Here is a 14,654-nt window from a genome sequence, read left to right on the forward strand (position 1 = left end):
ACGTCACGGGCTCCGGGGGCGGGGAGGGGGGGCTCTGTGTGGTCCCTGGGTGTGTGTCATTGTGTGACGGAGTGGGGGTGTGACGCAGGAGCGTCTGTCCCTCCACGTCTGTCAGTCCGGCCGGCGCCCGCAGAAAGAACTTCTTCCCCTTTGTTCACTAAGACTAACCTGGGAGGGGGCTTGGGGCGCCCCGGGGGTCCCGGAAGGGGACGGGGTCACTCCCGGTGGGGAGACTCAGGGGGTCTCAGGCCGCGGAAGCCAGGAGTCGGGACCTCCCAGAGCCCAACGCCCTGCGGGACAAAGAAAACCCGGGCCATTCCGGGGGGCGAGGGGCGGGGCTACTCCCGGGCTCCCCGCCACAGAGGCCCGCCCCCGCCTCCCAGCCCCGCCCAGCTTCCCCTTCTCCTCCGGGCAGCCCGGGGTGCCGCTCACACTGGGGACTCGCCGGGACACCCCAAGCCCCCCGCCTTCTCCTCTGGAGCTCGGCCGCTCTCCGCCCTCCCCTCCTCCCGCTGCCTTCAGCCCTCGTCCCGGCCCCACTCCAGCCCGGAGACTGCCCCTTCCCGGTCTGCCCCCGCCCACCTCCCGCGGTGCGGCCAGCCATTCAGCCGCCCCCCACGCCTGTGGAATTCGCTGCCACTTTGTGCCAGGAGCCAGTGACCCCCCCTCCCCGCGCGCGGGGGCAGCCCCGGAGTCCTCCTGCCCACAGGGCCGTGCCCAGCGTCCGCCACCCTCAAAGCCTCCCGCGGGGCTTCTTAATAGTTTAAGGTTCCAAGTGCCACATTCCACCCCCACCCCCACGGGCAGAGCGCCGGAGCCTTCATCCTCCCCCTTTGGGACCTGCCCTGCTGCCAGGTGGAAGGGGCCGAGTCCCCGGGCGAGGATGCGAGTGGGCATCTGCCCTAGTGAATGTGTGCCAGGGCTGGGGGGCACCTGACTGACCAAGAGCATGAAGGGCGGCCCCCCTCCGGGCCTCCTCTTGCTGACCCAGGCCCCGCTCTCACCCCCAGGCCTCATGTCTCTGAACCTTGTTCTTCCCCATGAGGGACACCCAGAGGAGGAGGAGGAGGAGGACAGGGCCTGCAGGGCCCTCTGGGCCCCAGACCAGGTGAGTCAGCCCTTCCCTGTGGGTCCCCAAGTCAGTGGTCAGCAGGTGGCCCCCAGTGGGGCTCTGTCACCAGGAGACAGCCCTTGGGGGTCTCTGGTCCAGCCTTAGAGAAGGAGCCCAGTGGGGCAAGGCTGAGGATGGCCTCCAACCCCACCCCCCACCTGCCCAGCTTGGGATGGGACTTCTGGCCCTACTACCCCCCCCCAGATCCACTCCCTCACCCTCGGGGCCCCCCTGACCCCCCAGATCCACTCTCCAGGACTCTACTCCCCCCATTTTCTGGACAAGGAAGCTGAGGCTCCAGACTTTCCCTGGGTTGTTGGGGGCCCCTTCCCGGCCAGCATGCCCTTGTCCCATTGCAGGAAGCCGTGTCCTTCCGGGACGTGGTGGTGGACTTCACGGAGGAGGAATGGGGGTGCCTGAGCCCCGCGCAGTGGCAGCTCTACAAGGAGGTGATGCTGGAGAACTACCGGAATCTGGTGTCCCTGGGTGAGGCTCAGCCATGGGGGGGGGGTCCTGGGCGTGCATCTGGGTGGCATAGGGGAGACCCTGCCCTGGTCCTTGACCTCTGCTCTGCCCCAGGGCCAGGAGGGCCCTAGAGGCCGTGGGCTCCCATCCATCCCCGAGGGGTCGTCCCCTGCCTGGGCTCAGCCTGCCAGACCCTTCCCAGGCTGAGGATGTCCAGCAGGACCATCCCTCCTCCTCCCGGGAGCATCAGGTCCATTTTTGGTGGCCGCCACACCCTCCTGAGTCCCCCCGGGGCTGCCAGGCTCCTCTGACCATCAGACTGTCCTCCATCCCATCAGCCTAGGGGCTCCTGGAGAGTAGGGGCTCTCCTGGCCTCCTTTCTGGACCTCAGTTTCAGGTCTGGTGCACAGTAAGTGCTTCCTCGGGGCCTGCCCAATAGGCACAAGCCGAGCTTCTACGAGGGGCTGAGAGGGGGGCCGAGGGAGCAGACGCTGCCATCAGGACAGGATGTGGGGGATGGAGGCAGCTTCAGCAGCCCTTCATGCTCTTGGTCAGCCTCGGGCTGGGGGAATCAGCAAGGGATGCCGGAAAGAAAAGCATGAAGAAAGAGAGCGAGTGCGGACTGGACACACGGCAGTGTCTTGGACTGGAGTGGAAGACCAGGAGCTCCTGTGGGCAGCTTCTCCTGCCCTTCCTGTCGTGAAGTCCTCCAGTCAGGGCTGCTGACTTCCCAACTAGAAAGAAAGAAAGGAAGAGGAGTGTGGCGCCAGGTGGTGAAGGTTTGCAGAACCGAACCCAAGGGAGATGACTGCCAGGCTGGCTTTTTAAGGAAATTAATTCTTTTTCAGTCAGCAAACACCTGCCTTCTCTCCCTCTCACACCGGCCTCTCCCTTAGTAAGAAAGCAAGAAGACCCGAATTCCTGTGGCAGACCAAGAGTCCTGCAAAGTGAATCCCTGCAGTGACCCCCTCTACCAAGAACCTCTCTGTCTTCACTTGCCCTCGGGCGATGGTGGGCCAGGGGCTGAGCTGCATGGTATCCCCCATACTTTCCGAGTCGTCTTCCTTCACGTTGGGGACTGTTGTTGGACTGACCCTTCCCTGTGCCTCGATTCATCCATTTTCAGGTTCCCAACCATTCCCTTCCTCATCTCTTTTTTTCCCCAATTAGGGGAAAATGTTTAATTCAAACATGTCATTCTAATAATAATGAGGTGAACGAGAAGGAAACCATTCTTTGCTCACCCACTCCCGGAGCATCAGGTCCATTTTTGGTGGCCGCCACACCCTCCTGAGTCCCACCCCGGGGCGGCCAGGCTCCTCTGACCATCAGACTGTCCTCCATGGAGGACAGTCTGATGGTCAGAGGAGCACAAATCTCTTTTCCTTCGAGGGAACGGTTATTTAATTCTCCTTCCTGTCCTCTAACTTCCCATTATAATCCTTCCCTGTTTCTGATGGCACAGTCATACTCCATCATGTTCATGGGCTGTTCCCTCATTGAAGCCCCCCACCTCCAAGTTTCCATTTCTTGGCAGCCATAAAAATGCTTGTGTCTGTGGGACTTCTGTCTTGTAACTCTAAGACAGGAAGGCAAAGGCCAGGCAAACAGGGTTAAGTGACCAGGAACACACAGTAAAGAAGTGTCTGAGGCCAGATTTGCACGCAGGACCTCTCATCCCCAGGCTGGCTCTTTATCCTCTGAGCCACCCAGCTGCTGCTCTTTTCTTCTATCAGTCTCTTCAATAGCTGTTGGGGCACAATTCCAATTTGCTTTCCAGAAAGGCTAGACCGACCCATAGCTCCACCAACAGCCGATCGATGCACCGTTTTCCCACTAGCCCCCCAGCATTTGCCATTTTTCTTATTTTTGACTTTGCAGCTCTGAGGAGTGTGAGCATAGAGCTGCTTTAATTTGTTTAATTTAGCACAATGTTTCATGTGGCTACTTTTTAAAATTTAAATTTTTTTTTCTCATGATTCCATGATTTGTGTTCTTTCCCTCCCCCCTCCCCGAGCTGACAAGAAATTACCCTTGGCCAGACATGTGTTATCAATTGATATCTATTTCTATATTCATTTTTGTAATAGAGAAATCTTTTTTAAAACCAAAACCCCCTACCCTATCCCTGTCAAACCGTGTGATCAGTCCTCTGCTTTCCTTCTGTGTTTCCGCTCCCACAGTTCTTTCTCCTAAGTCCCTGGGATTGTCCTGGCTCATTGTATCGCTGCTAGTAGCAAAGTCAGTCTCTCACAGTGTATCCGTCTCTGTGTATGACGTTCTCCTGGTTCAGCTCCTTTCGCTCTGCATCCGTTCCTGGAGGTCTCTCCAGTCTTTCTGAAATCATCGGGTTGATCATTCCTTACAGCACAATGATATCCCATCCCCCTCAGACACTGTGGTGTCTGTGTTCAGCTGGTCCCCAATCAAGAGACACCCCCCTCCTTTCCCAATTTTTTTGTCACGTGGCTACTTCTTGAAAGCTTGGATTTTTCCCTCTGAAAACTGCCTGTTCACATCCTTTAATCATTTATCAATCAGGGAGTGAGCAGACGTGAGATAAATAAGAGCCGCATTGTTTGGCCCGGTTCCGATTTCCCAAATTAGGAGGCACACCAGATAATGTAAAAGCAAGAGCTACTGTTTTATTGCAAGCTCGAGCTTGGGCCCCACAATGGAACGTTTGAAGGAGGGCCATAGCTGGCATATATGGTTTGAGTAGGAACTTGGGGGCTGGGTGTGTGTTGTCTTTTTATTCAGCAGATGCTATTGTTTGAGGGTCTTCCTGTCATTCATTCAGCAGATGTTACTGGCTGGGGTCTTCCTGTCATTTAGCTGATGTTACTGTTGTAGGTCTTCCTGTCATCCAGTAGATGTTGCTGGTTTGGGGTTTTCCTGTTATTCTGCAGATGCTGCTTGCTTGTGTCAGCTCTTATTATTTGGGGCTCAATTGGCTTCCCAGGCCTATCAGCATCAGCCCCTGGGTGGAGGGTTGACTGTACAGAAAGCAAGGATGAGCCTTGAGAAAGGACCATTGGATGTGGTGGGTAAGAGGTCACTGGGAACTTTGGAGAGAAGAGTTTCAGTCCAGTGATGAAGTTGGAAGACAGATTGCAGACAGTTAAGAGAGCGAGAGGAAGAGAGACTTGGAATATCTACGGAGGAGAGAAAGAGGGAGAGGGAAAAAGACAGATGATGAGAGCAGAGGAGAGATTAGATTTAGACCAGCATTTTTTACCACATAGGAAAACGAAGCTTTTGCTGGATCAAGCACCTTGCAGCAAAAACTGGAAAGAAGGAGCCCTGGGATCTGTGCTTTGGGGAAGTATGTATTAAAAAAGAAACAAAGAAACTGGGGATGGAGGACATTACAAGGATGAACCAGGTACCTGCTAGTGCAGGAGGGAGAGTGCTGTTCCGGAGGCAGAAAGACTGAGTTCAAATCCAGCCCAGGATGCTCTCTACCTGTGTGACCCTCCTGGCAAGTGGCTTGCCCTCTGTCTTTCTCAGCTTCCTTATCTGCAGAATGGGGACACCAGTGGCATCTTCCTCATGGGATTGTTTTGAGGATAAATGAGTTAATATGTGCACGTGAATGTTAGTTATTATTAAAGGAGGCCATAGTGATTCTATGAAATGCTTTTGTGTGAACAGCATCCATGTAACTAGAAGAGAAAATGTTGATTGGGGAAATAGGTCTCTGATAAATGTCTGCTCTTACAGATCCATCTCCATCTCCAAGGGCTGCCTCCCCACACCCCCTTGGCCAGGAAGGCCCCCTCCCCAGGTCTGCCCCTTAGAACCCTCCTTTCCTTCAAAGCTCAGCCAAGTCTGTATGTCTGTGAGTGTGTCTAAGAGAGAGAGAGAGTGAGAGTATGTGTGTGTGTGTGTGTGTGTGTGTGTGTGTGTGTACAGGTGGACTGCATAGACTGTCAGAGGTGCATGTGGTTTCCCTGGTGTCCTCTAAGCTCCCAGGAGGTGGAGACTGTGGTTTTCATGGCTCTGAATCAGAAGTCCCCAACAACCACACAATTGGGTTGGGTTTGGCCTTGGGCATGCCATGTAGTCTTGGGAGTGGGAGAGGCCATCCCCCAGGACATACTCTTAGGATACTGCCTGGTTTATACCGCCAGGGTCGGTCAGAGCAGGCTTGTGCCCAAAGCGGCTTTACTTCCAGCCTGGGTTCTTCTCTAGGGGTCCTACCTGGAGGTTGGTCAGTCAGTCTGCATTCACTGATCATCTACCCAGTGCCATATGTGGGGGGTAGAGCACAAAGAAGATGATCCCCATGTTCAAGGAGCTTCCAGGCTACTGGGGGAAGACAGTCACCAAAGGAAGCTAAAAGGGAGTGAGTGAGGGGGCAGGAAGATTCTAGGCACAGGAGCCTCTAGAAGTGCATCCAGGTGGGGAATGCAGTGGTGCCTGGCCCAAACCTCCCCCTAAATGGGGATCTGGGAGGAGCTCTCTATCCACTAGTGAGAGGGAAGACTCCAGACCCAAGGGCAGAGTTCTAGAGCTGAAGTGACCTTGCCATGGCTGCCATGTCTTCCTGGGCCTTCTGTACCTTGGATTACATATCTCCATTTCCTGCAAGCTAAGAAGAGTTTCTGGGGGCCGGGATAGAATCCAGAGGAATGCTGCATCTGGGCTAGGGGGTAAATGGATTCAGTTGTACAAGAGGGTCCCACCTGCCTCTTCCTCCCTCACTCCTTGGCATCAAAACTGAACTCCCTGCTTGTCCCCCAGGACAGATCTCTCCTTTTCTCTCCCCTGAGCAGGGCTAATAGAGGACAAACCAGGCCTGATCTTCCGGCTGGAACAAGGGGAAGAGCCACTTGCCTCAGACACGCAGGAAGAGGCCCCAAGGAGCCCTCATCCCTGGGAAAGAGGAGCTTCTTCTGGGTATCCAGGAGCCCCTGGGTGCCCCAGCCCAGCCAGGCCCTCAGGTATGGCTATCTCTGAAGTTGGGGGGTAGTGTGGGTGAGGCTGGGGGTGTTCTCAAGGGGCTGCTGCCAGTGTCTGAGGGCAGCAAAGGCCAAAGCCCAGAGCTCATGGAGAGGTAGGTCACTCTGTCTTGGTGTACACATGGGATAACTTGGTGTCTGCCCCTGAGCAAAACTCATACCTGCACCTCCTGTTTTTTTATTGGTAAAATGAGAGGGTTTAAAATGATCTTCAGCAGCCAGGTGGCTCCATGGATAGAGAGCCAGGGTTAGAGGCAGGAGGTCCTGGGTTTAGGTCTGGCCTCAGACCCTTCCTGGCTGGGTAATCCTGGGCAAGTCACTTAACCCTCATGGCCCAATCTTTACTGCTTCTCTGTCTTGGAACGCACACTTAGGATTGACTCTAAGGTAGGAGGAAAGGGTTAAAAAAAGTCTCTAAATTCTGACCTACCTCCTGGGGTCCCTCCCTTCCCTTCCCCTGTCTGGCTTCCCCATAGCTGCCCTATTGGTATTTCTAAAGCCCAGGCCTGGTCAGGTCATCCCTGTTCAGAGAGCTGCTGTGGTTCCCTAAGGTCTTTGGGGTGCCCTATACTCCTAGTTTGGCATTCAATGCCTTCCACAGCCTGGCTCCAGCCTGCCATTCCTCCCCCAGCATCACATCACCATGCTTTGGCACAGGGTGTACCCCCTACTTAGGATGCCCTCCTTCCTCCCCTGGGCCTCTTAGCAGCTCCAGGGCCCATCCAGATGTTCCAGCTGCTCACAGTCCCCCCACCTCCCCAGTTACTGGTTATATTTTTCTGGGTTATTTTCCTTGGGTTGTCTCCTCACAGAATGGAAGCTCTCAGAGGGGAGGGACTGCTTCTCTTTGGGTTTTGTGTCCCCTGGGCCTGGCCCAGTGTTGGCCCTTAGAATCTGTTCATTAGTCATTTGAGTCCCTGATGGTAACCGAGGGTCATCTCTTCCTTCTGTGTAGGCACTGGCCTGGCTGCCTTCACATGTCTTCCCAACCTCCCTTGGGGAGTGCTGCCCGGGCTCCTCTTTCCTGCTGGGCCATCCTCCCTCTGACCAGCCCTGGCCCCAGCTCACTTCATCCCTCTCTGAATGAAAAGAGCCCCTAGACGGGCTCTTTGGCCCTGCATGGCTTCCCTGGTGGCCTCACTCTCTGTTCCTCATCCACTGAAGAGTTGTCCTCCATGTAGGCAGGTGTATGGTTCATGTGAAGATCCCAGAGAGGGGAGGCAGGGCAGGCCTGGGACAAACTCCCTTTAGGGGTTTGTTGGTTGGTCACCTCTCTTAGCCTCAGGGTCTTCATCCCTAGAAAGAGAGGTCCCAGAGGGTAAGCCCTACAGACTATCAGGGCCCCACTGAGGCCACCCCAGACTCCCAAGGGCTTAGAGACCCCACTGACCCATTCTTATTCTGGAAAGCTACACTGGGCAAAAAGATCTCTTATATTGATGCAAAGGCAGAATTTCCCTCAACATCGGGTTTATTTCTGACTTTGGGAGCCAAGAAGACAAAGGCTGATCCTTCACCCATAGGCAAACCCTTCTAATTCCCAAAGATGGCTGCCATGCCTTCCTGTGTCTTCTGTACCTTGGATTACATATCTCCACATCCTGCAAGCTATGAATGAGGGAATGAAAATATTTACTTAGTGCTTAGTATATGCCCAGAAGTGTGCTGAGTTCTTGGAATATGTACTCAAGTGAGCCAGTTTACCCTCATTTGGGATGAACATGTGGCCTTTCACTGTCCTGGTGTCCTTCCTCAGGACCCATTCCTGATCATCCATGACCTTCATCACATGATTTCTTCAGCTGAACCTCAGACTTCAGATATAATTAAATACCATGGAACTAGATCCTCTTTTAGTGAATCCTGTGTTTGCATTAATTTTCTGTGTGCTAGTAAGAATCAGGATTCTGATAAGGGTTGGACTAGCCCTCTGAGATTACCTACAATATAAATGCAAATTGTTTTCATTTTCAATTTCTTTCAGCCTGGGATAATAGAATTACAAGCCAGGAAGAATCACAGCTTGAACAAGCAGAACAAGGACCACCAGAAACTTTAGTGGAAAGCTCCAGGAGGGATCTTATTCTCCAGATCCCTGAATTTTGGGAAAGTCCTATCCAGGAGATCATATTACGGAAACAGAAAGGAAATTGTGCTGGGGAGACTACAAGGAAACAGTCTTGGGAGAGTCCTGTTCAAGACCACTTATTATGGAAACAAATAGGAAACCTTGCAGGAGAGACTCCAAGGAAACAGTTCTGGGAGGGGCCTGTCCAAGATATCTCATTATGGAAACAAATGGGAAACCTTGCAGGAGAGATACAAAGGAAACAATTTTGGGAAAGTCCTGCCCAAGATATCTCTTTATGGAAACAAATAGGAAACCTTGCAGGAGAGAATCCAAGGAAACAATTTTGGGAGAGTCCTGTCCAAGATAGCTCTTTATGGAAACAAATGGGAAACCTTGCAGGAGAAACTTCAAGGAAATTCCTTTTTCAGGAAAAGGGTTTCCATGAGTCATCTGTCCTCTACAAGAAAAATCTCACTGAGCAGGGAGGCTATGAAAGCACTGACTTTAGTAAAAGCTTTAATCAGAACATCCCCAAGCCCAAAACATTATGGGATTATAATGAATATGGGAATCTCTCCCATTACTACACACTTTTTAATCAGTATCAGAGAAATGAACCCTGTGATTTGGAAGGTGGACAGGATTTCAGCAAAAATTCATTTCTTATTCAAAATCAGAGAACTGGTGCTGAATATAAACCTTATCAAAGTGAAGAATGTGAGAAGGCTTTCACCAACTATTCAGACATTATTAATCATGAAAGAACTCATGGTGGAGAAAAACATTACAAGTATAAACAATGTGGAACAGCTTTTATGTGGAGCTCAGTTCTTACTGAACACCAGAAAATTCAAATTTGTGACAAACCCTATGAATATAAGGATTTTAGGGAGGTCTTCAGCCAGAATTCAGACATTACTAAATATGAAGGAATTCATAGTGGAAAGAAACCATCTGAGTATAATGACCGTGGGACAGCCTTTATTTGGCACTCAAACCTTATGGAACATCAGAGAATTCTCACTAGTGAGAAACCTTATGTATGTAAGGTATGTGGAAAAGCCTTCAGCCAGAACTCATCTCTTACTCAACACTTCAGAATTCATACTGGAGAGAAACCTTATAAATGTAAAGACTGTGGTAAGGCCTTCAGGCAAAACTCACATCTTATTCGACACCAGCTAATTCACACTAGAGAAAAACCTTATGAATGCCAGGAGTGTGGGAAGGCCTTTAGTCAGAGCTCAGATATCATATATCATGGAAGAAGTCATGATGGAGGGATTTATTACAAGTGTAGGCAATGTGGAAAGGCCTTTACATGGAGTGCCATTTTTACTGAACAACAGAAAATTCACTCTTTTGAAAAGTCCTATAAATATAAGGAGTTTGGAGTGGCCTTCAGCCAGAGTTCAGACATTATTAAATATGAAGGAATTCATACTGGAAAGAAACCATTTGAGTGTAAAGACTGTGGGGCAGCCTTCAGTTGGCACTCAAACCTCTTGGAACATCAGAGAACACACACAGGTGAGAAACCTTATGAATGTAAGGTATGTGGGAAAGCCTTCAGTCAGAGCTCATCCCTTACTCAGCACTTCAGAATTCATACTGGAGAGAAACCTTATAAATGTAAGGAATGTGGCAAGGCCTTCAGACAGAACTCGCATCTTATTCGACATCAGTTGATTCACACTAGAGAGAAACCTTATGAATGTAAGGAATGTGGAAAGGCCTTCAGCCAGAGTTCAGACATTATTAAACATGAAAGAATTCATAGTGGAAAGAAACCATATGAGTGTAAGGAGTGTGGGGCAGCCTTCAGTTGGCGCTCATACCTCATTCAGCATCAGAGAACTCATACAGTTGAGAAACCTTATGAATGCAAGGAATGTGGGAAGGCCTTTAGCCAAAGCTCATCCCTTATTCAGCATCACAGAATTCATACTGGTGAGAAACCTTATGAATGTAAGGAATGTGGGAAGGCCTTTAGTCAGAGATCATCCCTTATTCAACATCATAGAATTCATACAGGAGAGAAACCTTACAAATGTAAGGATTGTGGAGCAGTGTTCAGTGGGCACTCAGGCCTTATCCAGCATGAGAGGATTCACACTGGTGAGAAACCTTATGAATGTAAGGAATGTGGAAAAGCCTTTAGGCAGAGCTCAGCCCTCATTCATCATCAAATAATTCATACTGGAGAAAAACCTTACAAATGTAAAGACTGTGGGAAGGCTTTCCGCTGGAATGCAGTTTTTATAGAACATCAGAAAATCCACACTGGAGAGATACCTTATGAATGTAAAGAATGTGGCAAGGCCTTCATCCAGAGAGCAGCACTTACCCATCATCAAAGAATTCATACTGGAGAGAAACCTTACAGATGTAAGCAGTGTGGGAAGGCCTTCATCCAGAGATCATCCCTTACCCATCATCAGAGAATTCATACTGGAGAGAAGCCTTACAAATGCAAGCAATGCGGGAAGGCTTTTATCCAGAGATCGGACCTGACACGACATCACATAATTCATACTGGAGAGAAACCTTATGAATGAAAGAATTTGGGACAGCTTTCCTCTAGACCTTGGCCCCTGTTAAATACCAATAAAGCCATACTAGAGGGGGAAGAAAATTGAGTGTAAGGATCAAGGAAAAGATTTCAGTTGGGTCTTGGCCTTTGTAGGATGCAAATTAATTCATGGTATGTGAACCTTATTGTGGAAACATCCTTTTTATTCATCTGAAAATGTTAAGAAATAATATTCCTTCCAGCCTAAAGCCCTTTCAAGACTTTTCTCTTTAGAAAAGAGGCTAAGAGAATAGGGATTAAGGATAGTAACCAAACTTAGAACTAAGAAATAACTGTTGTTCAGTTGAAATCCTTGCCTTCCCCACCCTTTAAGTAACTGGTGCTATGACCCACTCAAGGGCAGTGACCTCTTTTCCATTTAAGGTTTAAGATATTGAATAGGTAGGAGGCCCTTTCCGTTCTTTACTGGAAGTGGCTAAAGAAGGAATCTAGTAGTTTTAGTTGAAGCATAAGTAACTGTATTATTCTAGAATGTTGACTTCCTCCACCAAAAAACTACCCCAACAACCTTTTTTTTTTTAAAAAATTGTAACCTTTTTCTTATTCAAGATTCCTATAAATGTTACCTCAAAATTATCTTGGGGTAGAGAAATGTCCTGGGGATTATATCAGTGTGGACATCTCTCTCTCTAAGGTAGAAGTACTTGGATTTAGAATACTGTTTAATAAAATTGTTTCTGGCAGACTTGTGCTTAAAATAAAAAGTATAGTGTTGGTATTTTTTCTGCCTACATTTGTTGCATCAGACTCAAATTGGAGGCCTCATGATGACTCAGAAAACCACAAATTAATATTATTTATGTTGCACTGTATTTTATTTATTTTTTCAAACATTTTCTAATTGCATTTTTATCTAGGATTTTTTTGTTTGTTTGTTTATTTTGTTTTGTTCTAGTTTCTAGTTTGTTTCTACTTCTGGCAGTCTTACAGGCCTCACCTGCCTGCCAAGAGTTTATCACCTCTGTTCTATAGCATCAATCGCCCTTCTTCAAAATTAGAGAATTTATACTGGAGAGACTCTTTCTGAATGTCCTGAAAGTGGAAAAGTCTTTGTTCTGAAGAGGGCCTTTATCCTGGCATCAGACATCCTCTACATTTATTGACTATTGAAAAGCTTTCATTATTGAGGGAAAGGTCTCTGTTGGCATCATCAAATTTTTCCTAAACAAAAACCTAAGAATGAATTGAATATGGAAAAGCCCAAGATGAAACAGTAGTCAATGCACGTTGGAGGGGAATCTTTGAACTGAAGGGATACAAGTAAGGAGTAAATGGTTAGGTCTAAGCCTTACTTCCTTTTACCTCCAAACTTCAAGAAATCTGCCCAGTGAAGTAAAAGAAATTCTCACAAAGAAAACCTTGCATAAACTGAAGTAATGAGTAAATTTAAAAGGACTAAGTGTAATACAAGAGCATCATCTCTTAGAAGTCTCACTTAATCTAGAGGTCCTGGAGTTAACAAAAACTTTGAATGTTAATGGGCTCTGTCATCTAAAATCAGTTGAGAATTGAAAGCAAACTACTAGATCAGTGGTTCCCAAACTTTTTTGGCCTACCGCCCCCTTTCCATAAGTAAATACTATTTAGCTCTCTGGAAATTAATTTTTTAAAATTTTAATAGCAATTAGTAGGGAAGATAAATGCACTTGTGACCATCACTGCTTCCCTAGATTGCTGTAGCATCCACCAGGGGGCGGTAGCGCCCACTTTTGGAATCACTGTACTAGATTAAGAGCCATTCTCTAAAGAGAAGTGATTAAGGATATGAACATTTATAAAAGAATTACAAACAGTAACCATTTGAAAAATTCAAATCATTAACAAATGTAAATGGATTCAAATCACACCCTTCAAATTAGCACAGTAGGTTAAAAAAAGAAAGAGCTGATGTAAGAGGGGCTGGAAAAGAACATGTATACTAATCACTACTAGTGGATTTTTGAATTGGTCCAACAGTTCTGGAAAAGGATTTGGAATTATGCAGAAGAATTTTTTAAAATTCATACATTATAATCCAGAGATTCCATTTCTGGTTTTGTAACCAGGGAGAGCAAAAATCTAGTCAGCCCTCACCAGAAACAGGAAATTTCAGAAAAGAGGTGGGGTGGGGGTGGGGATGGGTGAAGAAAATGAGCTAGATATGCAAGTACTTTTTAATCATAAAATAATGTCAAATGAATGTGACTTGTAAATTAATTCAACTCCTCAGTGTTGAAGACTGCATATAGAGGAATGCCAAGAATTGAGGGTAGGAATGGAATAAAGAAACTTCTGTGAGATCTGAGGGCTGGTGCTGTGTGCTTGTCTGATTTCCCAAGTACAGAACTTATCTTGGGGTCTCCTAACAAATTCTTGATGAAGATTTTCTTAGAAGTCCTGAATCTTGAACCCATGAGAATGTGGCAATTGGGATTGAAATAATTTGATCCCACTTTTTTTTTTAAATTTCCAAAGTAGAAATTTAAGGAAGGCAGAGAAACATAGGCCTGGGTTTGAAAAAGGGTAGATTTATTGACAAATATGAATAAGGGAGAAGTCATGTGTGATGGGCATTTGTGCAGGTTCAAACACAACCTATCCCTTCTTCCATTCATTTGCCTTCAAACTTGTCCTGCCTTCCTCCTAAACCTCTGAGTGTACTTGGTCTGGCCCAGCAATATTTTCTACTTGAAAGATCATTGTTTTTCCTTTGCCCACACATCCTGAACTTTTTTTTTTTTAAACCCTCACCTTCCATCTTGGAGTCAATACTGTGTATTGGCTCCAAGGCAGAAGAGTGGTAAGGGTGGGCAATGGGGGTCAAGTGACTTGCCCAGGGTCACACAGCTAGGAGGTGTCTGAAGTGAAATGGGTAACTGCCTTCACAGTATAACACAAGGGTCACACACACAACCAGGACACACCCACAAGTGACAGGATACACAGGATAACTAAGGGATGTGTGAGTTGAGTAAAACCACACTGGTTGGTGAATGACAGTTGGCAGTTTACTGGTCAGTCTAGCCAGGGGAAAGACAAGGGTTGAAGGCTATCTTTCTGTGGGTTATTTCTTGGGTTTGGAGGAAGGCACAGGAAGTAAAGGAAAACTGTTTATTAAAGCTTTGGGGTTAGGTATTGAGGGAATGGACAGAACAAACTAATTTCTTTTTTTTTAAACCCTCACCTTCTGTCTTGAAGTCAATACTGTGTATTGGCTCCAAGGCAGAAGAGTGGGCAATGGGGGTCAAGTGACTTGCCCAGGGTCACACAGCTGGGAAGTGTCTGTGGCCAGATTTGAACCCAGGATCTCCTGTCTGGCTCTCAATCCACTGAGTTACCCAGCTGCCCCCTAAACTAATTTCTAATGGGTAAGCTCAGGTCAGAATGTGAGTCTCACTGTAGGGGTCCACTTCTGTTCCAGCGATGTTCACAGCTTTCCAGGATCCACAGCAATTAATCCACAAATAGATG

General features: G+C 48.1%; 1 protein-coding gene across 1 annotated transcript in view; it reads left to right on the forward strand.

Moving 5' to 3' along the window:
• Window positions 1-11,910, forward strand: part of LOC123239750 (zinc finger protein 11-like) — a 46,633-nt gene extending 34,723 nt beyond the window's left edge. Inside the window, exons 7-9 of the mRNA XM_044667048.1 lie at window positions 9,681-9,847; window positions 9,912-9,916; window positions 10,021-11,910. Of these exons, the coding sequence (XP_044522983.1) occupies window positions 9,681-9,847; window positions 9,912-9,916; window positions 10,021-11,169 (1,321 nt within the window). The 3' untranslated portion in view covers window positions 11,170-11,910. The remainder of the gene's footprint in view (window positions 1-9,680; window positions 9,848-9,911; window positions 9,917-10,020) is intronic.
• Window positions 11,911-14,654: the final 2,744 nt, after the last annotated feature.

The sequence above is a fragment of the Gracilinanus agilis genome, chromosome 3, assembly GCF_016433145.1.
Source record: "Gracilinanus agilis isolate LMUSP501 chromosome 3, AgileGrace, whole genome shotgun sequence".
In the NCBI taxonomy this organism is placed as follows: domain Eukaryota; kingdom Metazoa; phylum Chordata; class Mammalia; order Didelphimorphia; family Didelphidae; genus Gracilinanus; species Gracilinanus agilis.